The 27,108-nt window shown below is 42.4% G+C and overlaps 1 protein-coding gene across 1 annotated transcript; it reads right to left on the bottom strand.

Annotated features, from left to right (window-relative positions):
• Positions 1 to 287: 287 nt before the first annotated feature.
• Positions 288 to 26,198, bottom strand: BLTP2 (bridge-like lipid transfer protein family member 2). Its single transcript, XM_053457076.1, has 39 exons — positions 26,031 to 26,198; positions 23,111 to 23,240; positions 22,598 to 22,647; positions 21,505 to 21,661; positions 21,028 to 21,146; positions 20,133 to 20,193; positions 19,704 to 19,917; positions 19,011 to 19,119; positions 18,793 to 18,917; positions 18,060 to 18,127; positions 17,113 to 17,258; positions 16,907 to 17,025; positions 16,401 to 16,564; positions 15,862 to 16,150; positions 15,047 to 15,252; positions 13,814 to 14,915; positions 12,770 to 12,961; positions 12,271 to 12,473; positions 12,042 to 12,160; positions 11,559 to 11,779; positions 10,761 to 10,951; positions 10,565 to 10,664; positions 10,114 to 10,295; positions 9,444 to 9,738; positions 9,100 to 9,257; positions 8,486 to 8,692; positions 8,233 to 8,332; positions 7,584 to 7,766; positions 7,173 to 7,294; positions 6,494 to 6,649; positions 6,001 to 6,122; positions 5,599 to 5,779; positions 5,009 to 5,095; positions 4,380 to 4,490; positions 3,507 to 3,642; positions 2,916 to 3,046; positions 2,625 to 2,726; positions 2,048 to 2,182; positions 288 to 821 (listed from the first exon to the last, which is right to left on the bottom strand). Exons 1-39 carry the CDS (start codon positions 26,096 to 26,098, stop codon positions 645 to 647), a joined length of 6,738 nt encoding a protein of 2,245 aa, XP_053313051.1. The 5' UTR covers positions 26,099 to 26,198; the 3' UTR covers positions 288 to 644.
• Between the last annotated feature and the right edge of the window lie 910 nt (positions 26,199 to 27,108).

The following is a 27,108-nucleotide window of genomic DNA, read 5'->3' as shown; positions in this document are numbered from 1 at the left end:
TTGCGCATACGGACTTCTCAGCCTGCTTAAATTCAAAGTTGTTCACCAGTCTTACAGAATTTGTTCACAAAGACATCATAAATCCTGGTGGAAATCTGCCACCGACATACACGATACTAATCACCCTGTCTTTCTAAACAGTACAGCTCCCTTCCTCTGTGCCAAGCTTATATTTGCTGTAGCTATGAACACAAGCACATGCAAAAGATGTAGGATAATTGGCGTACATCTTATGTGACACATGATTTCTGTTTCAACGCATAACGAGCAGACATGCCCACCCAAAAAACATTCACTGAATGTACTTTCTGATAACACCGGACAGAAGTCAAATCTCGATCTGTGTCAGAAAATTAGAGGGAAATGACCAGGGTTGTTGTGAAACAGCTGGAAGATCATAATCATCTTTCCATCTAAACAATTCACTGGCATCGGCGACAGCCCACGGGACAGGTGAGCGCCCTTTTCTCTCTCGTGATGTCTTCTACTTCAGTTATGTTTTCAGAACGCCGAGCTGGAAGCCATAACCCAAAGTGATAATACTCAGTCCATCACCTCACAATGTTATCTAGCAGCCTAGAACATGTAGATATGGCTTCCACAGTCTCCGTTATCTGGACTTTCTGAGGACGTAACTCAGTGACTTATTTCCGCCTCCCAAATATGGACTTCTTGCTGGAGGTTTTGTCACTCATGCTAAGTCCGATGAGCAGCCGGGCCTTCTCATCTTCCTCCTGCTGGTTCATATCTGTTTTAGCTTCTCCTTTTCCTTTGGTTTCTGCACCGGCAGCAGGTTTCAGTCGTAGCTTCTCTTTAATCACCTACATGGCGTTAAAAAGCAAAAATTACTGGGTTTTACAAACCAGAAAACACATGTACACACAGCGCCTGGACAACACGCTAACATAGAACCAAAACTCACATGATCAGCCAGCCCTTTAGCTGCTTGAAACTGCTTGTTCCCTGACTACTACTACTGGTGAAACAATGAATACGGCAGACTACACGCTGCTTTATGCTGTGAATTCTGTAGTAAGGCCATGCCACAAAATTATAGTTCGCACAAGGGCAAAATGATGGCGATTGCGCCAACGTTCTCTCCCTCGGTCGAAGGATTGGGGAGGACATCACGGCAGCTCTGCCACCAGATTAAAGATTGAAGATAGAGAAGAGAAGGGAGAAGATAGAAGATGACGAATATGATGCCGAGGAAGATGCTAAAGTGGTGGGAAACATTTAGAGAGCGTGAGAGAGAGTGACCGAGTGAGTGTGGGCACCAGACAACACATTATGTTCCCGAATCTAAAAAGCCCCGGATTTTCGTCCCAAACGAATTGGCAGGGAATTAAATTTGTTACCTAAAAATACATTTGCACATGTATAATGAGCAGATTCATCTTGTCCATAGCTATCAAGCATGTTTGGTTCTTTACAATTTCGCTAACATTCAACACATTTTTAGTTTACAGCTTCATAAGGGTTGAATTCATTTACGTGGGACAGTTGCAATTTAAGTTCATCGACTTCACTATAGCATCTCTTTCAAAAGTGTCTTCACCGGTCCTGCACAATGCAATCAGTGAGGTTTCCTGAATGTCATCCCGTTGACTTACGTATAAAACAGATGAATCAACTGTTTGCAAGAGAATTTTAGAGGAAATGAGTGGATAAAAGTGGCAACCTGACTATAAGGGCATTTAATGGGCATTGTTGGGCAGACAGGGCCGAATGGTTCTTATCAACCGTCACTTTTTATGTTTAAAAGAAGTACAATGGATTAGTGTAAAACAATCTTTGATGCACTTGACCCAAGAAAGAGCCGTGACTTAAAGAATGGCACACATTCACTTGCCCCCTTTTACCTGTCTAGTATACTAGTGATGTGTACGAGCGCACAGATGAGGTCACTCACAAGGAAGAACTGCAGTAGCAGCTCCCAATGCCCGTTTATGTGTCAGCACAGCAACGAGGAGGTCAGAAGTATCTTTGTTTTAGCACGGGTAGCGATTAATCAGATTAGCCCCATTACAAAGGCAGCAACACAGACCTGCGCCACCAGGGCCATGCGGCTGTCCCTCTTCACCGCCATGGCAAAGTCCAGCCAAGTCCATGTGTTGTTATGATATTCCAGGCACGGCAATACTAAGTTCAGGTCACCCCAGTCCACACTGTTCTTCTCACCCTACAAAAGAGCAATGTCCATATACATTGTATTAGGCAGAAAAAAATAATATGGGACTTATAATCAGAATGTTACTAAAGTCACTTTCCCAAATTACTATATGTAAAAGCTCAACACGGTAAACACCAACCTATTGTGTTTATAGCCAAAAATATATGTAAATGAACAAAAACATGTTATATGCCATGGGTGCAGTAATCTTAGGTCCTGTCTTCATATCTGCACATTAATTCCATCTCATGAACTTTTTATTAAGTTACCGTTCCCCTTCGATCACAACTGATAAGCTCCGGCAAACTTTGTAAAAGCGGGGTAGGAGAAGGGAGAGAGAATTTCAAACTGTATATAAATAAGACAACGGTGTGCAGAGGACGCAGAACACTTAGGATGATGTATTAGGTAGCTTCAATTAATTATAGTTTACAGAGGTTGTGTGAGATACCTTGTAGCTGACACACAGAGGCACCTGTGGGATTTTGATGTAGATGAAGGAGTTGTTCATGGCAGCTCTCTCTTTCATTTTATCCAGGTCATCCACAGGGTGCTGCAATAACAATAAATTCATTTCAGTAACTATAATGCACCACGGTACGCGAGTGCAAGGTAAACTTGCTTTCAAACACTAATTCTGATTAAGCATAATTCACTCTGGAATATTTTTCAGCGACAATCAGTAACAGGAATGTATGGAGAAGATGCTGGTTCGGCAGAATAAACTTTTTTTTTTTTTTACCTCAGGCGCTTTCCGGAAAGATCTTCTAACTCCTGTCGTCCGATTTAAACCCTGTCCAGCTCCTTTTCCTTGGCCAAGAGACACGGTATCTTCAGCCACAATAAGCTGCCTCGGCTTTACTACCGGCATTCCTATTACGTGTGATGAGAGTAAAATATATTATTTATACGTACACCCTGCCTGATCTCTCCTCTGCCTCTCTTTCTTTCCTCTCCCCTTTTCCCATCTCTTACTTTCTTCTGCCTCCCTTTACGTCTTCTCTCACCCAACTCTTTTTTCTATCCTCGCTCTTTTTTCTTCTATTCTTCTGCATCCAGTCCTCTTTACTCAAGGCACACAGCACTATTTGGAGGTGCCACAGAGAGTACATATATATATATATCTATTAGGTTTATTGTTTAACTTGGCTCATGAGGATGTTATTAGAAACCTTCATATTTTCTTAGAAGATGTATGTACTCACAAAACAATAACTAAATCACACAGGGAAGAAAGGAATGACTGTTCAGGTATTTAGTTCTCAGTAAGCTAGCTACATTCTGCAGAATTCCGTCATATTCCATCCAGAGACACTAAAACTACGGACTTCACCTGTTGTAACAAGCTTTGATTTATCCTCTTCATCCCCAACTTCTTCTTCCTCCACACTGCGCCCGGGGAAAAAGAAACCCATCATTCTGTGGAAGAACTGGTGTGTGAGCTGTATGGTGAGAGGCACCACATTCACCTGTAGCCAGAGAAAAGCGGGTTTTACATTCTGGCTGAATATAATAGCGTTTAATCGGGCCTTATTGATTAAATTGGTGTATGAAATGTACAGAAATGTCAGGACAATTTCTATTTACTAGCGTGATGCATGGCTTTCCGTCACCTAATAAAGGATTACGTTTTCAGTCATTGGAGAAAATGAGTAGAATAGCTTATAATAGTTTATAGCAGTTTTAGCTGTCCCCCCACCTTACAACTATATATATATATATATATATATATATATATATATATATATATATATATATATATATATATATATATATATATATATATATACACACACACACACACACTGTTGGAGGCATGGTGTACGTTTAATACAAAAATTGATACTGTTCTGCTACATTAACCCTTAAGACAGATCCTCATGACCTATAAGCATTCTGTATGAAACCAAGTATTGGATCGTCATTGCTTTGAGCTTTAACGTATCAGATTAAATGTAAAGTTTTGCTGTGATGAGAACTCTTCCCTGGTTATTTTGGTTTGGTGCAGCACGGATTTAACCTTGCTTTTTAATATGATTAAAGCAGCCTGTCATTGCCGAACATGAAAAAATAATTTTCTGCAGATTTCATCTGCCTCAATTCTAAATTTTTCATAACAAGCAACCCTGGGCAAAAGTTATATAAATTATTTTTTACAGCATTCATTATCAGGAACCCAAACACAAAAAAGAATGACTTTAGCTACCTCAAAGTGCTCTTTGATAGAAATGCCCCCGACAGGCGGGCGGACTTTGCTGAAGATCCTAAGCGCCAGCTGCCTCCCAGACTGGCCTGGGCTCTGTGGCCGCAGGGCTACCTGGAAAACACACACATGCAGCACAGTAAGAGACTTACATTAAACCCAAGATTCTATTAAGCACAAAACCTATTTCATAAATAATACACAAAAACATAGAAAGTAACAACACAACACCATAGACAATGACATTAGATCTAATCTGAAACCGGTTCCTCCCATTCCCATAGCACAAGCTCAGAATCGGGACCCTCCAAGGAAAATGAGAAATTATTTTACTCATGTTAGGGGAAATAAAGTAGACATATTTTTGTCATACAGCTATTGTGTCTGGACTTGGTTAACCTACTATGCCAAAATAAGTTTATTAAACAACTTTGAATTAATGGGTTTGGGTTAAGGTTCAGTCATCCCTTGGGAAATCCTAACATTTCAGCCCTGGTGGTTTGCACTTTTAAAAATACAGACTCCCAAAAATAAAGTCTATATTGCAAGGGTTGTAGAGACATGTACTCCTGATGACCTATCCTTTCCTATAAAGGTTTGTTAGGACCGTACGCGCCATATTATCTTCTCACCTTGTAGACCGCGTTGGGGAGCAGATTGTTCATGGTAAACCAGCTCAGCTCCAGCAGATGTTCTGCAGTGTCATCAGACTTATTGACCTATGGAGAAGAGAATAGCAGTGTTTCACAGACATAACATGCAATTTACCACATTACAAAATAAACATTATGTAAAAAATAATTTGTGTACATGGTATTTATCCCTCCATTATAGGACTTATACAGCAAAGGTTTAGTTAGGAGTGTGTGTTGACTGCGTTAAGCCTTAAGGTACCAAAAGCAATATGCTCTTCTCCTGGCATTAATGGGGTTAATATTACTGTAGTCGCAAATTCCTGGAGAATTGCCTCAGCTTGTATACCAAAATTCAGAGTAATGCAAATTACCCGATTACAGTTTCTACTTTTTCCTAAAGACAGTTTTAGGACTAAACAACCTCTGGCTACGCATATTCTACCCCTGACTGTCTGAGTTTCGAGGAAAAGAAGATTTATCATGTTTTCAAGCAAAAGAGAGGCCACAACCAGGCAACTAGATGGCTGGGCTGCTATAGCCAGTAACCTGAGGACAGAACGTGTTCGTCTAGACGCTCGTTCTCCTACCTTGCTATACAAGAAACGCTGCAGCTCTAGCTCCGCGATGCCCAGCTGTCCATCTTGCTCAGTCAGGCGCCAGCGTGCCTGTGTGAAGTAGAATTCAGTACGACGAGCCACACTCACATCTTCTAGCTGCTTGCGGAGCTCCATCTTGTTTACTCTCTGAAGCTGGAAATCTTTGAAACACCTTAAACAAGAGACAAGCTTTTATGGCTCTAGTTCTTGGTTAAGCTTTAGCGCCAAAGTTTGGTGTTTATGGTGTTAGAAAGTTCCATGAAAGTGGTTATCCTCAGCGTCATATCCACATGTGCAGAATAGAGCAGCGAGTGGCACATTGTTCCCCTCAAACACTGAAATTCTTAATAAAAGCGAGAGCTTAGTAGTCTTGCTGCGCTGCGGTCCAGTTACCTGATCAGGATGTTTAGCTCCTCGCTCTTCTGTTGCAGGTCTGATTTCTCCTGACAGAGCTGGCTCTGCAGCTTTTGGTGCTGCTCGTGGAGAGAGTCGTTTTTACTTTCATCATGGAGTAACTGAAAGATGACAAATGTGTGAATTTGCATCAAAAACGAAATGCACGGTTACAACGTCTTGGAATAATCATATAACTGAGCTGCAACATCTCCACCAATCTAACCATAGTAGCATCAAACAAGTTTGCTATGTTTATGTAAAACAAAAATGTCCCAGTGCATCCCTTTTACAACTTAAAAAGAAAACCCCAAAGACACGGGGTGCTATTGAGACATGTTGCTCTTTATGGTCTCAGCTTTCACCCCCCCCCCCTGCCCTACCACCACGTTTATCTTACTTCAATGTACTTCTCTGTATGTAGTATTACATGTATATAAGCTGATGTCCTATAAGATGTCCCCTTCCTTCATAGGAACTTAGCAGCGCTTACTTTCATGATTGAGTACATCTGTTTCTCCAGCTGGCGTATTTGCAGTACATGCTGGCGCACTGCTTCCTGAAGATGGAGGATACTGCTGCGCTGCTCCTCCGGGTTGCTGGAGATCTCCAGCTGGAACCGGACCCGCTGCTTCTTCTCACTGTGCTCCTAAAAGTCGGGAGACATTGTGATAAAATGTACAGAGCAGGAATAATACTACATTCGAGCAGACTCTACTACTCTATACCAGGAAAGGTAAAGTAATATGTAAAAGATAAGACTACAACTCCTAGAACAGTAGAGCCATATGTACAGCCCATATCTGTCCTTCTAAACAAACCTCCTCTGGCTGGCCTCACATATTTAATGGCGAGCCATATAAATAATCACCGTGTGGCTGGTTACCCTTCAGAGTAACTTCATTTGAAGCAGCGTGTAGATGGTCTGATCACCCGCTCAGAAAATCTGAAACATCATGTCTGTGGGTTCACCGCGTGTCCATTTCACACCGTATCCCGCATTGAGTTGTGTGAATGCTGTTAGCTGTTCTTGCATGCTTCTGATCGCTGTGAGTTGTGAGTTGTGTTGTAGTGTAATAAACACGTTGTGATTTTATGGGGTTAATTTCATGGCATTTACCGCTTCTCTCTGACCCTATCTTTTTAGAATTATATCATCATCAAAGACTTACTTTACGCTTGGGCTCTACGTGTAGTAACAAGTTGTTGACGATATCCAAGATCATTGCATACTGGGCAGGGTTGGTGGATATCTCCAGGTGCGGGTGTTTCAGAGTAAAAGTATCTGCTGCAGCTGCAATCAAAGTTAAAACTGTGAGTACCTGGGGCTGTTCCGGGGGCCACAGACGATTAAATACGCTCAACCTTGTAACACACCTTCCACAAACCATGTTTCATACGCACGCCTTCCAAAACCTCTTCCACATCTTTCCACAAACCACCTTCGTATATCTTTCACAAAACGCTCTCTCAGTCACACATACCCGATTCCCCATTTATTCCCTTTTACCTTCTCAAGCAATACTTTGAGACGAATGACCTCTAAATACCCTTCTATGCTCAAGATCCGCTTCTTTACGTACCTTCCTGCCTTTTCAGCAAATCTTCTTTCTCGGGGTGCAGAGGGGTTGGGGGAGGTTTAATCTGCATGGCCAGCTCAGGATCAATGTCATGGCTGTAGCTCATGTAATACATGTTGCAGTTACAACGGGAAATTATCCTTTGAACCTGCTGGTTTTGCTGGGCCTCAGCTGGTTGACTCCAATCTATATAACAAAAAAAAAAGACGGGGTTAACAGATCCATAAAACCTGACAGAGAGAACACACGGAATATATATGCAGCCAGGGAGACGGTCTTTGAATACATTCTTGACAATAGCGTTGCTTACGTATAAATACAAGTCATAGAAGTGCACAAAACTTGTCTTACAAAGAAAGTGTTACTTCGGATTGCATAATAGTAATAGGGCTATGAATAGAATAACATTATTATGGTCTTTTTTCAACATAATGTACTATGTAAAGTATTCTTCTGTTCATTCTCTCAGTTAACAAATCTCTTTAACTTAAATGCTTACCCCCTGGTATTGCTACAGAGAACAATGCAACATGTGAAACAGCTATGAAACTGCAATTTAATCTCACAAAGGGCTGCAAACTTCATTGGCGTCCCAGCTACCAAGCCAGCACCTTTGTATATGGATGCACACATGTAAAGCAGTGTTTCTGACCTGTGGTGGTGCTGACCATTCCCCCGACAGCCTGACCGCTCTCCATCAGCTCTTGCACCGAATCCAGGTTCCGGTGACGATGCTCTTCTATGTTTTTCACCTGACAGTAATGCAGGAGATATGTTAACATGTTACAACTGCTCTCAGGCCGAAGAAAATCAAAATATGTATTTAAACCCCTGCGCAAAAGCAATAGTGGCTGCTATTTGCCATCCATGCGCTTTGCAATATCAATGTTCACCGACAGACTGACCTCCAGCCACCGCTGGCCGTCGTCTTCATCACTGGGGCTGCTCTCCGTGGTGGCAAAGTACTGCATACTATCAAGCTGGCATGTCCAAGAGGTTTTTTGCTTCAGCGTGTCTCCATACCAAGAGGGAAGGTGCTGGCACTGCAAAAGCTGAGCTTTTGCTGCAGATACGATGACGCAACCCTCTGTCTCTGCTCCTCGAAGCACCATCTGTAGAGATAAGCCACAGGGCAGTGAGGGTGGCTGATACTTAAGACATAGAGCAAATTATCATTATTTATGGTTCTATATAGCTCCATCATATTCTGTAGTGCTGTACAAATTAATACAAAGACAAATGTACTGAAGATTTTAGTAACATAGTAACACATGTAGAGACCCATCATTTAACCGCAAGGGCAACTGTATTTAAATGTCATTCAGACACCAGCACATGCGATACACTTTTGGCAAGGATGCCTTACTACATACCAAGATTTTTGCCGCTGTGCAACCTACCGTTTTAGGTTTTATCCAAGTGGTCAATCTGTACATTTTTTTTAGATTCCTTTAGCACTTAAGTAACAGGACAGGGTAACTTATAACCAATAATTTGGCCGTATTTGCATTTCCATTACCTGGCAGTTAACCAGCTCAATAAGCCAGTTGTGGTTATAGATGTCTTTGTCCTGACAGGGAGCTTTGCCACAGAGTTGCTCGCTCACCCCAGATTCCTCCTCTGTGAACACCACAAATTTATCCGTCTCCTCTATCAATTTTTGTAGCATGTCAGCTCCTGTGACGGAAAAATGAGAAAAACCCGAATTCATGCAGACGTCCTTAGAATAGATACAAAATAGACCATATAAGCAATCGATAACTGACAATATAAAGCATGTTTGTGTAAGAGGTTAACGGTTATGGATTCCTGGCCTACAAAATATTAAGTAGGTTCAGTTTGGGCAATAACAGCTTTTAATACCTCCTGAAGGAGATCTTTCGGTCCGTCCAGTGACAACAGGTGCGGCAACCTTTTTGGGAGGGGGGAAGCTGCGCACGGAGCCTCGCTTCAGCTTTTTGGACTGAATTTGCGTGTCAATCTTAAGCCCTTTCAAAGCCTCAGTAGACAGATTACGTTTCAGAACTGCTGCCTTCTTGTAGCCGTCATACAGCCCAAATGCAATATCTCTATTCAGAGTGGTCCAAGAAGCTCGGAGATCCACCAGGTGTAAGCGATGGGTGTAGATGGCATTGTCTTCATCGGTGGCAGACAGTTCCTAAAAGGAAAGAATGGTCAAAAAGACAGAAAAAAAAAATCAGTGACTATTCCTAAAAACGCTAGGTGAAAAGAACAAAGACAAAGATCCATCAACGCCTCCAACATCCGATACAAATAATACATTACATTTTTAACAATTCTCTCATGTTACTGAATTACAAATAGTACATTAAAATGTTTGTTCTCCAGAAATACAGAAATTCAGATTTACAATAAACATATTCAGAGAGGTAAAATAGTGGACTGTAACATGCATAGTTTATACTATGCCAATACACCATGTACTAATGTGTACTTCAGGTAGTACAAATGGCTACTCCAGTTTTGGGCGGAATTATAATAAAGTTTTGTCATCTGTATTCAGAATTATTACCTGTCTGTCATAGCTCAGAGAGGACAGGCTCAGCAGATGTGTTTTCTGAACCTGGCAGTCTAGTTGGTGGTCAGCATTCTCGTCACACGTTGAAGCCATAAGATGCACAGTCACCAGGCTTAACTTACTGGTCATCTGTGGGACGTTCCATTCGGAGATGAGACGGCGCATCACAGTGCCCGCTGTCGAGACATGGAACACAGAAAAAATCTATATAGACACCGACCATGTAATATGTGAGCTTCAATATAATCAACCCGTACAATGAAAAACAAATAATTATGTTATATTCTCATGAAAGACTGCCCCTGCTCAGTTTCTTAGTTGCTGACAATATTTATATTGTGACTGGGGAGAGTCTTCTTAATGCTATCAGCTGATCACAGTTATCCATCTTACAGGTAAAAGTTGTCTTTTTGCCATTACATATTACCATTTTCTTTGTATTTACCCTGTGGAATAAGCCTCTGCACTCCACGGGTGAAGATTTCCCCTTGGCTGCACTCTACCTGGATTCCTCTCTGCTGCGCAAATGACGCCCAGTAGTGAATCTGGAAGGGGATCAGCAGAAAGTAAGCATTTGCACACTTAGCATTCATGTAGTTTTTATATGTGCAATCTTTGTTATACAGATGTTTCATGCTAACCTGCAACTGCGGGAACAATGCGGTGTAAGACAGCTGCTTGTAATGCTGTCCAAGCTTTTTCTTGCCCGGTTTCAGGTTGTTAAAGAGCTTTCCTCTGCAGATGGGGCGAGTTACACTGCTCCAAGTCGCCCAGAAATTCTGCATCCAGCGCAGAGTGCTGCTGTACAGCAAGATGCGAGGCTGAGAGACGTCTGCACGGTGGATAAAGAGTTATTTGTTTTAGTCAGGATACAAAAATATCAACAATGGGGACTTGAGAGGGGTTGCTGAAGTACTGGGGAACTTTGCAGGTTTGCTTGCAATTTTTCTCCACTCGCTTATCTGTAGTATTTTAATCTAGATCTCTGCTGTCGCTTAGAACACCGTTATGGTTTAGTTGCCCTGTATTCAATTAATTCATAAAGGCTCTAACTATAGCTTGATCCTCTTGGTTGCCAATCAGTGTAATTATTCTTTGTTTTGGAGACACCTAATATACACCTTTACCTGGGGGTAGCCTGTGGCAGAATTGACACGTCTAATGCATTCTCTAACCATAAGTTCTCTCCCTTCTTCTCTATCCAACCTTACAAATGTAGCTTGAACTAACGGACAACAATCAGTCAAACCCCTTACATTAGGAAAAATGGCCAGACTAGATGGGCCAGATAGTTCTTATTCTAGGTTTCAAACTGAATAATAAGTGATTGGTAACAAAAAAGGAGAGAAATAAACAGAATATACACAGATAGTTATTTGTCTAAGACAATCTAAAAGCAGAAAACTTAGGCTAGACAGGATCATTTCCCTGCTTCTCACCACCATGGGACTGTGTAAGGTCCATCTTGATGGACAGATTGAGGTTTTCAGAACGGAAGGCACGATAAGAGTCATGTGGTTGGATAGATGAGAAATCTGCTACAAAATCGGGGGAACGAAGTGCTACATTATGATGGTCGTGGGGGTTTCCGTGGCACAGCCACTGAAGGTCAAAGATCATGTAGAGATCCGGCAAATGAAGAAAACAACAGTCATCGTACCTGTAAGGAAGAACGCCAGGTGAGGTGTGAGAAGACAACATGACTTTTCATAACATGAAGATATGACCTTCCCTTTGGTGGAACAATAATCAACAGAAGAGGCTTCATTCAATCCCAACAACAATCCAATATTTACAGAGGATTAAAAGTATCCAGACAACACGCATGGTAAATGCAACCCATCAGCACACTTTTTTCAAACTGGTGAACAGTTCATCAACAAAGTATCATACCCTTAAAACACGGGTTTCTAATCACTCACTTAGAGGCTGTGCGGACGTTTACATCTAAGTCTCCTCTAAAGATGAACTGCCCAGGATTCCAGGCAAACTTCAAGCGATTCCATTCCCAGTGCATGTTCTCTGTAGTGTTATATGGATCCTAGAGGAGGAAAAGAAAAGGCATCAGAAAAGGTAATATTTTATAAGTTCTTGTTTTAAATGTATACTCTTACTCTTTAGTCTGTGTGGTGTGCGCTCTGTGGGTTTTACCTCAGTAGCCAGCTGATGTAGGTTAGCCTGTTCGATGTCCATGCTGAAGTGTCCATGAAGGAGCAATCGGCTTTTGTCCCACCAAGGCAACGGGGCACTTGGATCCAAGGAGGGCTTGGAAAGGAGGTCTACATACTGCCCCACCAAAGTCCAGGCTGGGTCCCAGCATGGACCCCACACAATAGTATATAGCTGTATTTCAGCTACAAGAAACACAGAGGAGGAACAATCATTAAAAAGCTACCATAAACCTGCTGAAAGAAGTCATATAAAAAAAATAATTTAAAGGTATATTATCTTCATGCAAAAGTACCAAGCCCTGAACATTTACGTAGCTCTTTGTGAGATTTAAAAATTCAAAAACAATTAATAAGTAAAATAACTGTAACCAACTACACATCCCTGCTTCGTTTCATAGAAAAAGCCAAAATGTTTATAATTAATAGATATTGTCTGTTTCCAGCGCTGGAAGTTGTGCCAGAAGGTGTTGGCTACTCACAGCGAAAGTCATGGAAGAACTTCAGAGGAGGCATGTTCCTTTCCACGGTAGAATCGCCCCACGGGACGCCTAGTTTTATAACTTGTTTCCGGCGAGCACTCGCTTGTCCGCTCTGCTCGGCCCCCAGAAGTCTCCCGGAGAGGTGCCAATCCCGGATTTCAAACAGGTAGCGAGGATAATCGCGTATCCGCACTGAGATCACAGACAGATAGTCAATCTAGAGCTCGCAAATGTAAATACGCATCTCACATACGGTAAACAATATACTTTGTTACGACTTTCTCTCAAATTCAGCTAACAAAAAATATCTGCCGAGATAAAGGGAGCATCTCATACACATATTCCGTACTCACTCACCGTACTAACTGCGAAAGATTTAAATAGAAACACAGAATATGTCGGCAGATAAGAACCACCTAGTCTCTGTTTTTTCAAAACTTAACTCAAAACTTAATCGCTCCTTGGTCTTATCTTTGATCTAGAAGAGCCATATGCCTATCCCCATGCATGTTTAACATCTGCCACTTCTACTGGGAGGCTATTCCACTTATCTACCATTCTCTCAGAAAAGCAAAAATTTACTTGCATTCCACCTAAGCCTCTGACGCTCTACTTTTAGATCGTGACCTCCCGGTTTTATATGGTTGTGAATTTTTCCAAATTCACATAGAGATCAGGTGGTCTCCATCACATCTTCCCCTTTTCAATTAAAACATCTACTGGAACCCCCCAAACGTATTAAAATGTTTATATTAAACCTTTTCTCTCCTCTGAGCTATAGATCCCTTAATCTTTCATTTGTTCCTGCAAACCATTTACCATTTTAGAAGCCCTTCTCTGAACTCTCTCAAGAACGTCAACACCCTTCTGAAGATGGGGTCTCCAAAAATGTACGCAATGCTCTGCAACAACCTCCTTTGTTCTTTGTTTGTCTCTAGCTATACAACCCAGCACCCTGATGCATTGCTGAATATCAATAAATAGTTCAAATTACTGACATGTTGCATTTAATTCCCTACTATGGAGGGAAAGAAAAACACTCACCATAGAAGGTTTTCAGAGAGCACTTCATCACACGACACCACTGGATGACTAGCGGTAACCCTTCAGATGGAAAGGGACTCATGCTATCAATGTCTCTCATGTTCTCCAGCACATTTTCTGGTCCATGCAGTGATTCATCTGCCAAGGCCACCACTTCTAGGTCAGACAAAGTCCACGTCAGCAAAGATTTCCTCATAGGAGTGTTGCTATAAAGGCGTCTGGAGCGCTGGATGTAAATCTCGATGTTCTTTTTCTCCAAGGAGGCATACAGCTCCTCAATCTTTCGTGCAGGAAGCAGTTCTCCATGTTGTTTCCGTAGGGCAGCAACCTTATCATCAAGAAGCCGCAACCTCTTAGTGCTCTCCTTACTTTCATCCTTCATCAGTTCGTAATTATCTCTCAACTTAACTTCAAATACATCGTCCAAGAAGGCAAATGAAAACTGCTTGACCCTCAGCACAAGGTCCGGCGGTAGAGGTTCAAGCCCAACCCGTGGGGTGCGATGGAGACCCTTTAGCCACTTTTGCACCCCGATGGCTTGATCAAGGATGCAGGAGAAGTCATAGCGGTGTGGGAACTCCATGGACACACTGCTAAGAGAGAGGACCCAAGCTCTGTTCCTCTCCGTGAGCAGTGAGGGAAAATGACTGCGATGCAGGAGCATGTCTTCCAGTTCGGGTAGTCTTTGTGCATCTATGTCTTTAAACAGAAAGATGTTGTGGCCATCAGCACTGATAGCCACCTCAGGGGAGCGTAGTTGAAGGCACTCCCCACTTTGGCTCAGCCAGATGTTCTGGGCTCTGAATATAAAGCAGTTTTCCTGTGAAACATTAGCCTCCAGTTTTACAGAGCTCAGCTCCAGTGTAACCTGAAGTCCTTTTCGGGGAATGCTTGGGTCAGTACTAAGGCTCTTGGTTAATGAATTCTGCGCCTGTGGCACACTATCGTTTCCCCCCTCCGCAGCTGGCCCTGAGGGTCGTGTCTTCCGGCCTAAAGTTGCAAGCAATAGATCCCTGCACTGCAGTGTTGCCAAAGTGTGTTGATACAAGTACATGTGATCCCATGGGCTCCACTGCAAAACCAACTCTTCTCCACATTGTACCTGCATACAAGAAAGTCACATTTACTAACCGTAAATGAAGCAGAATACGGGTGCTTTTTTTTTTTAAAACGTTAATATGCATTTTGATCAAACTGTTTTGCCAAATAAATATTTCTCTGGCTCAACTGTACCTCTAAAGAACGAATAGTGGTGAAGTAGGTTGAGCACAAGGCAGTGAAGTACAGTAGTGGTTCGGGAATGTCCGCAGCCTTGCAACATGGCTCCATCTTATCCGTGACGGTCTTCAAGAGAGACAGCGACGCTCCCTGCAGACTCAGACCGCAGCTCTCTGCACTCCCCAGTACAGTAAGCAGGTCCAATCTAAACTGGGAAGCACCTGGGAAACAAGTACACAAGAAAACATAAGTAACGAGAAGTATTGAAAGATATGAAAGATATTTATACCTTTACATCTTAAATTATTATTCTTTCTAAAATTAGGCATGGAATATTACATGGCTGGAGATGACCGGCGGTGAATATATCACATGCAGGGAGATGTGATATACTCCGGGGGGGGGGAGATAAATGCATCTGCATAACCCTTTATTCATTTGCAAGACGTAAAATTTAACACAGCAATCAGCTATGCATTAAAGCGCATACGATGGCTGGAGTGGCTCTAAAGTCTTTTAAGATTTCTCAAACCATAAGCGTTGTAGGGGTTCATTATTTACTTAAAGGTAGTAAAGTTATCCAGTATAAAGGATGAGTGGAATACGGTGAACCGTTTCCAGACAGATACATTTTCAGCAGAGTCAACTGAATTCTATAAAACATTCCTCTAAAATGGCAAAAATACTTTGGGGCAATGAATCCGTGCTCATCACTCATATAAGCTATAGTATATGTATTATATACAGTATATATATATATATATATATATATATATATATATATATATATATGAATGTAAAGCGTAGAGTGAGCAGAACACTGTACTTACCCACCAGGTTGGACAATGTAAACAGGTTCACTTCTTCCACACGGACATCCACTCTCCACAGCAAGGCCAATTTGTTGCCCATCTCTTCACGAGGAGAAGTAGTGGAAATTTGTGTGTCTTGGGCGGCTGGAGAAGGATCTCCTGGCCTGTTGGGTAGCAGGCCAAGTACACGGGAAAGGCATTCCGCACAGGTGTCTGAGAACTCAACCTGCAGACCCTGAACGGTGGACTCTACGAAGAGAGTGTCTGCCTGCACAATACTTCCACCCAGAGACTGGTTATAGCTGCCCTGAAAAACAAAAAACACATTTACTGGTTATATGAACTGGATTCCAGATTTCCTTGTGCTACTGTTACCATCATCCCGAGATGACACACATTCCCATTAACTTTCCATTAGTTAGGAATCAGAACAAGAACACAGAAGAAACACAGACAAGAAACAGTGAAGAAACAAGAATGCTTCTTGTTTATCAGAAGAGGTATTGAACTCAGTGGTTCAGATGGATCTTTGCTTGCTTTTTATTATGTTTTCCTACCTGTAAGCTGAATGTATCAAGGACAAAGGCCTCCCCCCAGACATGTGTGTTTGGTGGATGCAGAGCCTGTAGAATGTGAGAGTCCTTCCCAACTCTCCAACACAGGTGGCTGACCGAGAGCACGGCCCTTTGGTGCAGATTTTGGGTGCGTAGATGTTTGAGCTCTGAAAACGGAGGTCAGACAGAACCCTAGAATATTACTGCCTACAGTTAAGGGGTGAGGTAGGTGTTTTGGGGGAAAAAAGAGCAAAATGGTGGTTTACTAGTACAGACACGTTGTTGCTCCTAAATGCCGGCTAGTGGTCTTTACAACATCTTAGGAAGGGATGTTTCCCTAAAGATATGTATAGAGTTAATAGAGGCTACATCAGCAAAAGTTACAGAGCTTATGTGTCGGTGAATGCCTAGCAATCTTAAACAGAGTAGGCAAGATCAAGGATTCTTTGAGGGTTTGCATATTAGATGATGTAAGGACAGCAAAATAGTAAATGGTTATTCAATCTTACCTAGGGAAACCGAAGAAAATCCTACAGCAAATGGCTGGGCCTCTTCAAGCTGGACAGACACGTTAACGTTAGAGATGGATGAGTTGAAAATTATAGGAGCCAAAATCACAGGAAGTGGTCTGTAGGGAAGCGGAAAGTTACATTATAAATAATCTCCCCACGGAAGTTCCCCCCTCGCAATAAAAAATCATTAAAATACAACTCACCGATTATTTTTGGTTGAGGCTTTTGGAGATTTGGGCAACTGGCGTTCCGGCGCCAGCAAGCTGAGCCAATGAGCAAACTCCTGGTGGCGATAGTGGATGATGCAAGTGTTAAGGGCCACAGTGCTCTGGATGTCAATAGAGGTGACCTGAAAGAAAAAAAAACAAATCTAATCTGGCAACACTTTAGTCCGTTTCACTCGGCATTCCACTTATAACAGATTTATAATTCCCATGTGAAACGTCAACTATTACTTTTCAAAGACCACAACGTATCCCTCTAGATTGTAAGCTCGTTTGAGCAGGGCCCTTCTCATCTGTTGTTGCTGGAAGTCAAATTTTTATTACTATTATATATGATGGCGGTATATAAAATATATAATAATACAAAAATAATCATATGAAATTTGATCCAGTCTTCCAAAAAAACTCCTTATTCTAATCGTTTCCATCAGATACAAAGACTGGGCATGGAAAAGCGTTGCCTACGCAGCAAAGGAGGCTAATTAAATATTTCTAATTAAGTATTTACGGGATAACATTTTGGGGAAAAGTTACAAAAATGCTTTTTAATGTGCTTTTATGGCAAATCTAGAAATATGAATGCATTTTTTTTGTAAACCCTTTTTTATTTTTTAAACTTCATAAGCTTGTTTGCCAGGCACCTTATTAAAAGATATTGTATTTAAATGACGCTTATAATTATAGCTCATACAACAATGTGCCAGCAGTCTCTTATGCTCGCTAAAGAAGGTATAGTAAAGAATTTTGCCAAGGATAATGGTGGCAGGAAAGGAACATCAAACTAAACCATATTTGATACGATACAAACTACATGGTTTTTATTGGATCACTACTGTGTACAAAGGTTGGTATTTTTTGTTTTGTTTATCACAATAAAGACATGTACTCTACCCAGGAACTCCTTTACTCTACCTATTGCACCTTACCTGAACACTGGCCCTCAAGTGGTTCAGGCAGATGATCCTCTGTCGGCTTTGGGAAAGCAGGAGCCCTTCTGGAGAACAAACAGAGAAAGAACGTTTTTTGTTCAGTAACATGTTTCCTCTGCTCCCGCTACCAACCACATGTCCCCATTTTCAGGTGACAGTTTTCTGACACTTCTGTTTCTCCCCAGAAAACAAATGACATGTAATGGTATATAGCACTTCAAACAAAGGCAGTTGTATTTTGCTTTAATTGTTGTAATTAATGGTATAAAAAAACAGCCAAATTTATGCCATATTAACTTTAATAATACTGAATATGATAAAATGGTTCATACCCTACATAAACCTTATGCTTATTTACATGCAACTTGGAAACAAATCATAAATAGATTTAAGGATGCAAGGATGCTTCCGAGGACACAAACCCTAAAAAGGCGGTGGGTCCGGGGCAGGTTGTTCTTCTTAAAGCTAGTTCAAAACCTAGTTCAAGGCAGCACACCCGCTACAATTCTTATGTATTAGCTCGTTTTCTAAATTTGTCTAAAAAGGTCATTATAGTAATTACTACTGCATTCATACCAATCCGATACCGGTTTAATTATGGGAATGAAGAGCATGCTTGGCTGCCGTGCTGTGTCCACAAACCCCAAACAATGGTTGTGAATGTACACGGACTATATTGTCCTGAGCACATGCCTCATTGCTCTGCCCTTGTTCCTGACGTCAGACCTACCTTCCAAAAGCAGCTCAGAGCTCATCTGTGCCAATTCCGAGGTGCCAATGAACTTGCGCATGGGCGGCTGGTCTTCCTCCCGCGTGTAAGTAAACTGCAAAAGTTTCAAAGTCCAGTTAAGATGCCTGGAGAAAGAAAAGAATCGAACAATAAATCAACCCCAGTGCAGCCGTTTGATTGCAAAATATTAAATGAACTTCCCCTTGCCCCTTACTTACCTCTGCTGACTGTTCATAGAAAGAACCACCGTGCTGTTCTCAAAGCCCACATCCAGCTTGCAAGGTAACTTTTCCACCATACGTAGCCACTTTGGCATCGCAACATTTTCTGCATATACAACAAAGAAAGCAAGGTCTTTTTTTATATAATGTATATATCTACCAAGGAAAAACCTCTCAAAAGATCTTAAATGCAAAACTTGACATAAAACTATAACAATTTACACAAGGATGACACCTATATGAAATGGAACTTCACACGGCACAAAGCCAAATACAACAAGAGTTATAAACATTCAAAGGGGAACTTCTATTTCCCTACGGACCTATAACCATTCATGGTAAAGGTGTCACACTCTTCCCTGTGTTTTGTTATAAGTAAATATTACTGAGCCTATAGCAAGTTATACACGTTACAACCATTTTCTTACTATATCTTTGAGTATTCTTGGATACCGCTCTCATTTAAACGTTTTTAAGTCTTCACACCAACAAACTATCACTAAAATACTATGGAAAGGTCAAAACTGGATAAGTAAAGTCTAAATCCCAGCACTGCCATTGACCTTGACATTAGCCAGGTTTTACAGCCAAACTCTGAAACTAATCTTCAGCTCTCCAAACAGATTTAAACGTCAGTATTGACACATGAAGGTGCTGTCAATATTTGCCCGGAATGTCCTTGGTCCCAACCTGTGTCTGCCTGTCCTTCTGTTGCGCTGCTGTCCCCATCACTTCCACGCTCTGTCTTAACAAGACCCATGTGGCGTAATTCACTATGAAAGAGACTCTCGTGCAGCTCGGTGTGGAGGCTGCGAACTCGAAGACTAACCAACCGAAGGCGCCTTTCGCTGACACTGCACTCCATGTTGAGAGCCAAAGACAGTTCTGCTAGACAGGCCTCATCCTGCAACAAGACAGACAAATAAAGCCATCCATGAGCAACGGTCGTGTCTCATCACAACTCATGGCTTTTTCAGAGATCTTTACTTCATGGAGAATTACGTCTAGCACATTAGATGGAGGTTTAAAATTTGCTTTAGCTTATAGTTCACCATTGGTCCTTTAAATGGAAATACAGAGATCTCTTCTATATAAATATTTGCCACTTGTATCACTCACCTGCTGGCTGCTCTTCAGTAACTTACTAGTCAACTGATTGACGCTGAGAGTGCAGCCCAACCTGTTGGACAAAAAGGCAACCAGTAAGCCAGATGAAAAAGTAACTGACAATCCATCCCACATCATTAGGGTTTATTCACTAGAAGGAGTGTTTGCAGGAGAGTTGTGTTTTCAACGCTCCAAATTCACTATACATTATGAAGGTTCAACCCAATAAACTTCTTATGTAGGAAGAGCTTGGCTGGCCCTGTGTAATGTAGTTAAATCACTGAGATTACCTCCTCACCTACAAAACGCTTTACACAGGACCAGCTCAGGTCTTTGCGTAAGAAAACCTGCTAGTGTTGGTCCTTCATAAAGAATTGCGAATCGTAGAAGTCCAAACTACAACTTTCCTGCAAACTCTCCTGAAAATTCTCCCCTTAGTGAATAGACCCCAGTTTTATGGTATAAAATACTCGATATGACAAGAGGGTAAAATGATGGGATTTTCTGTTTCTGGGGTTTATTTACCAGATGACCGACTTGATTTAAATAAACAGCTTAAGTATTCACTTGATAGCCAACCCAGCCAAATTCCAAGCTTACTCAACTTCCAAACTGCTCTAACTTTCTAAAGTGTAAGCGTGATGCAATACACAACAAAATCAACTTTAAGGGGATATCGGCTGAACTGATATAAACAAAAACTGAACAAAACCGACCCACTGAACCGCAATGTAAATTAGATTTCAGTTTGTTGAACGCTGCTGAGCTACCTATGTAACCAACCCATCTATTATCAAAGTGGCCGCGTTTATTATGCTCATGCATGTTCATGGGCACTGTAAATGTATTAGTGGTTGCCAACTTCCTATTAAGGGGAGGCTGTCACAATGGAATGCAGTTTAATGACCTCTTCCCATCGCTGTCCAGGATGAGTCCTGTCCTGGAGACAGTCATATGCCAAAGGGATTCTGATTCAGCCACATTGAGAACCATAATGTTGATGGAGTCCAGATGTACCGAGATTAGCTGAAAAGGTGCAAACGTAAATCAATAGTGCTTCAACTAACAAAGTGTGTTAATCCAAATGAGACAAGATAAATAAAATATGCTAAGCATCATTACGACCATGGAACTGTAGGTAGCATACATGCAGGCCAGGATTTCAGATAAAGGAGCCTACTTTTGGGGATTTTGCCCCAGAAAAAGCTTAGAAATTACTAACGTTAAATCCAAAACTGTGATCAAGCAGGGTTCAAAAGAATTGTGGAACAATAAAAATTAAACCATTAAATTCACATCAAGGGACTATTTGGGAAATTTGGGAAATTAGTAATAATTCATACACAAAGTAACCTTGATAAATAAATGAATGGTGATATATTACCTGGGACAGAATTTTCAACACTGAGGGGCTGAGAAACGTCTTTTCCTTTTCTTCTTTCGTTTTATTCGGAGGACGGGAAGACCGGCCTAAAGTAACGGATTTCCCTTGTAGGTCGGTTCGAATACGAACCTCACCAAAGCACAAAGCGAAGTAGTGACTGGAAACCGAGAGAGAGAAAAAAAAAAACATATTAGTAGTAATTTTACAGTTTTTACCTTAAAATGATAATAGGGGCAAGATTTACTGAATTGCGGAGTCAAATGGAAAACTAGCAGCTCGGCAGAGATATATGCACTGACCTGAACATAAAACCTCACAGGCAATAAAAAAAAAGTTAACATTACAGAATGAACCTTGGGATATGTAGTTCAAAACACAGCTAAAGATCAACCTGACATTAATCAAAGGGAACAATGTTTGCACTTGGAGCAGCGAGGAAATGCCAGAAACAAAGACAGCCGCTGCTTCTGCGGGTTACAGCCGGTGGAGTATACTGTAAAACTCTACGGACGTGCCTCTTCTCTGGCTCCCGAAAAAACTCAGATCAACCTCTTGGCTCCTAAATTCTAGAAACATTTGTCAGCCCCTGAAATAACATACAGAAATTGCCACTCTGCAATCAATATCTTTATAGCAGTTTCTTGTGAGTTTGATACGCATGCTCTAAGTAAGCACTGTTAAGAGGACCAGGATGCAAGCAGACAAATCGAAGACTATCCTAGAGACAGGAGCTACTTATGATTAAGGATACATTTCATAGCGTTTTAAGGATTTGCATTATATATATATATATATATATATATATATATATATATACACACACACACACACACACACACACACACACACACTATTTCCTTTACATTTTCTCTTGGTGTTTGTCATACTACCCTAGACACATTAACCCCCCCAGACGTGATGTGTTCGGAGTCTGAATGACAGCAGCCAGAAATCCCCACAGACACATTTTCTGCAAATTAGGTATTTATTTGCACACACTGCAGTAATCAAGCAATTGTAATAGAAAACAGTAAAAAATGAATAGATGAAGGTCACTGCTAGACAGGAGATGTAATCGTAAAAGTGGACTTACGGTAACTCATGGTTCAGTAGCTTGCTAGATAACCAGATGCTGTCAATTTCCTGAAAAAACACACAATGTCGGAACAGGTTTGGCGTCAAAAGACAAATCCCATTACACTCGATTTCTTCCCCCACAACCACTAGCTTTATGACGATTCAATCTATCGCCAGAACACGGGAACTACAACTTCCATCAGAACTGGAGCCACTTATTGTATCAGCCCTTTATTGCCCCAGAATGTCAAGATGATTTACCAGGGTAATCTTTCTAGGTCATGATCTAGTAATGTAAACGAGTTTACACACGTGTACAAAATAAGCAAAATAGTCCGGCAGACAACGTGTTAAACGCTCCGGCTCGGGATGACCACAGTCTAGACGACATGAAACAGAATGAGTAGCGTACGCAGGAACACTAAGCAGAGGAATAACACGCGGCGATGTATGAGACAGATACGAGTTTACAGATACGACCCAGAAGATATTTTGCATGCTCGGTTCGGGGTTCCGGCTCTGTACTCACCAATGTTTGATGCTGCTTCCCAAACTTCAGGCTGAAATTCTGGAGCCAGAAGAAACCCAGCGACCCGATTTTTAAGTCTGCTCCCAGATTCCTCTGACACCAGTTTGTGGCCAGGCGATAGAGCAGCCATCTGTCAAAGGAGCATTACAGCAAACATGTTAGTGCATCAGCTATTGGAAAAATAAAACGATATATTATAAATATGTAGCTCCAGAACCCCCCACGCCCCCAAACCTGTAACAAATTATTCCCGCCCCACAATGGGAGTAAGGCAAGGAGAGGGTTAAAACCGTAATGGTGGCGATTAGCAGGACTGCCCACTAATAATAAAGTAGCTAACGTTACCCAAAAACCACGACAGCATGCAACGTCATGGTGGATTGGAGGGTAATAAGCGCCATTACTCCCATTATAACAGATTGGGTCATTTAATGCCATCGTACCCCCAGATCTACAACGCGGGTGAGAGTAACGTCCTTTACTAACGAATGCCAAAGGAGGCCAAACACAGGCTCGCCGCTGGACATTACTGCCTCTGCACACGGAAAGAGTTAACATATCAACACCGACACAACCTTTCCTGCAAACGCTCCTACCAATTCTCCATTTAGTGAGTAAATCACGTTTCTAACACTAAACAGTAATGTGTATTTCTGGGATTTATTGACAATCCATTCCATTAATTCGACAATTTCAATAAAATACATTTTATTCCTAATTGGGCTGAAATGGTTTGCTCACAATAATCTATAGTTTTGCGTAGGTACCCCAACATACAATCACATGCAAGCCTATAGAGTAACGAGACATGACAGAGGAGGGAGAGATCAGCAGGAGTGTGTGTGTGTGACAGTGTATGTTGTTGTATTGCGTGTGCATGTGTATAAGAGTGCGGTGTTAGGGTGTATGATGTATGTGTATGTCAGCATATAGCGTGTTACTGTCTGGTGTTAGAGTGTGTAAGTGTACGGTAGTCTAAGGCTTCCCGGGAAGCGTACCTGGGAACATTCTCAGCTCTGGCTACCTGGAGCCCCCCTTGCAGTATGCAGGTAGCAGTCCCTAGGAGTCCAGTGGGGGGGGTCCTGCTGACGTCAGTGGGACACATGCTATTTTTAATAGGGAAGTGGGTGGGGAGTGGGGCGTGCCGGAGAGGGGAGCAGTGTATCTATGTGTGTATGTGTGCGTGTATGCACGTGTGCGTGTATGCTAATCTATAAGATGATTACATAATTATAAGCATTAATATATGCGGCGCACAGCATTTGAGAGAGCTTAAACAAGTCCAGGTACATGACCCAATAAATATTTATTAGCATGACTATGGCTCAGTATGACATCAATGAAATAAGTGAATCGACAGAAGGCCTTAAGTGACCTTTCCGGAGCCTGGCTTTCATTAATGCGGAGCATGAAACAGCTGTTTTGTATTAAAGCCTCCCCATATTCTTCTTCTTAACAAAAACATAAAGGGACTGGAAGACTTACTATTAATTCCTAACAACAATTTCAAGCAAAGGATGCTAATAATAACGAGGCGCCATTTCCTTGCTTGATTGTGATTAAAAGCTTCCGTTCTAGTCCGGTTTTAGTTTATTTTTATTATGAGAAGGCATTAAAACTTCAAAGACATCAAACAGGAAAAGAAACAATGTGGACGAGGAAGAAATCTGCTACAAACCCCATATAAAGCGACCTGCCTCGTGCAAACAGGAGGATCAATTTAAAGGCTAATGGATGGTTAGAAAACCCTTCTGCAATTATATTACAGCTAGAAATGTCCTAAGCGACCGATGTTCCCTCTAAGCTGTCCAGGTGTGCACGTTTTGTATCCAGCGCACAAAAGGTTAATAACAAGTTTCTCACCTCCCGACCTGTTAGTCTGTGGGGCGGATATGTTTTATTTATCCTATTATTTTTCTGTTTCAATCAGACAGGAGGGACATTCGCTAATTGGGAGTTTGCGAGGGGTCCGAATGTTTCGGTTCTATGATGTCATTATGTATTATAAAAGACCAACTACAGTGAGCATCTCCTGTAAGATGTGCAAACCCGGCCCTGCGTGATTAATCGCCCCATATTAACGGCATCATGCAGGGCCTGATCAGCCCATCTTGCAGGATAAGCTCGCTGGGAACGGCACTTTGTGATACACACAGGACAATTCACTAAAGGGAGAGTTAGAAGGAAAGTTGTGTTCCAGCTCCTTGACTGCACTATACACATTATGAAGCTCCAACCTCTATCGGCTCTTGCTACAGGAAGAGCTTGGCCGGCCCTGTATAATGCGTGGATAAATCTGTGACATTTCTCCAGTCTTCTCGCCCATTGAGTTATACATTATACAGGGCCAACATGCCCAGCTCCTATTTATTCACTCATTGAAAGTGATTATCAGCATAACGTGCCAACAGACACCTAAACAGGAGCCTTCACTGCCGCCTCGCTAAACGGCGACAGCTTCTCGCAGGGATCTCCGGCATTATTCCGCAGAATCTGACGGCAGACAAGGACCATTCGGCCTGTCTGGTCAGCCCATTTATCCTGATATAGAGATACTTAGATCCAGGATAGTTTTATGCCTATCCTCTAAGTATTGCCTCTACCTCTGATGAGAGGCTGTTCCACTTATCTACTTCTCAGTTAAACTTCCTTACATTACATCTGAACCTCTAGCATCAACAAACAAATAAGTAGCCAGCCCCATAGACACCCTGGCATGTACATGACTATGTTTCTTTATGCCACATATATGTAAAGATTCCTTAGCCTGCGTGGTCGAGCAGGGGTTAAGCTGTCACCGGACCCCACACTATGGTGACACCTCAGCGCCACGTCCACCAGCGGCTCCACCTGACACCCCCAGGCCCGGGCAGGCGTCTCGCTCACCCGGGCCACACTCCCCCCTCCAGGGCTATCTCACCGTCCTACGAGCACGGCACACACGAACAGCAGCAACAAAGCCAGCAGCACCGCGGAGAACAGGGACATCGTGTCTACCCGGGCACCCGGGGCACCGACACCGGTAGACCGGCGCCTGATACTGTCACACTGCTCCGGGAGACCATAGAGAACCCTCCTCCGGGGGGAGGGAGAGGCAGCTATCCCGGGAACAGGAAGTGAGTGAGTGCACAGAGCGTACGAGGAGGACCAGCTAGTGATGGGAAGTTCGGATCATTAAAGTGAATCGGATCATTTCGATTCGTTCACTGAAATGATCCGATTCATGATCCGGATCTTCGGATCACTCAGTGTGCCTGCACGGAGTTACTGTTTTCCAGTAACTCCGTGCAGGCACACTAACGATTGGCCCCGCCCCTTTCATTATGAATCCTCCCCCCTGCCTCCAGTGATGTCAATGAAGGCAGAGAGTCGTTCAAAGATTCATTGTAAGATCCGGATCTTTGAACGACTCTCTGCCTTCATTGGCAGGGCCGGCCCTATAATGGGGCAGACTGGGGCAATTGCCGCCCCAAGCGCTTTTTTTTTTTTTTTTTTTTTTTTGAAGCGGAGGAGAGAGAGAGGGGCACCGAGTGGTTTTCGCTTACCCGCTCGGCGCCCCTCTCTCTCTCTCTCTCCTCTGCGGCGAGTCTCCCTGTTCGGTCCCGGTGCCGGCTTGTAATGCAGAGCGCCGGAAGTGACGTCAATTTCCGGCGCTCAGCATTACAAGCCGGCACCGTGGCAGAGCAGGGAGACTCGCCGCAGGACTCTTTAAAGGTAAGCACCGCGGGGGGGGGGGGGGCGTCGGTGAAGTTTAAAATGCCCAGGCGACGTTAAGTCTTCGGCCGGCCCTGTTCATTGGCATTCTAATCATTCAGAGAATATCACCATACTGTTATAAATAATACATTAATAATCACTGCCCCCAGGATTTACATTCCCCTTTACCTGCAACTGCACCTTAAGCTAACTTTATTAAATTAATTAAATTAACCCTCACCATTAAATTAACCCTAAACACCCCATCAACCATGACTGCCCCTAAAATTAACCCTTAACAC

This window comes from Spea bombifrons, chromosome 2 (assembly GCF_027358695.1).
Source record: "Spea bombifrons isolate aSpeBom1 chromosome 2, aSpeBom1.2.pri, whole genome shotgun sequence".
Taxonomy (NCBI): Eukaryota; Metazoa; Chordata; class Amphibia; order Anura; family Pelobatidae; genus Spea; species Spea bombifrons.
Note: the sequence above shows the minus strand (reverse complement) of the source record. Positions and strands in the feature narration are given on the sequence as shown.

Excerpts from the sequence above, each read along its gene's own strand:
- BLTP2 (XM_053457076.1), bottom strand. The coding sequence starts at position 26,098 with ATGTCCCTGTTCTCCGCGGTGCTGCTGGCTTTGTTGCTGCTGTTCGTG. Across the intron at positions 14,916-15,046 it reads CCACTATTCGTTCTTTAGAG|GTACAATGTGGAGAAGAGTT; the intron begins GTACAGTTGAGC and ends TCTTGTATGCAG. Across the intron at positions 6,123-6,493 it reads AGATGTACTCAATCATGAAA|TTACTCCATGATGAAAGTAA; the intron begins GTAAGCGCTGCT and ends GTCATCTTTCAG.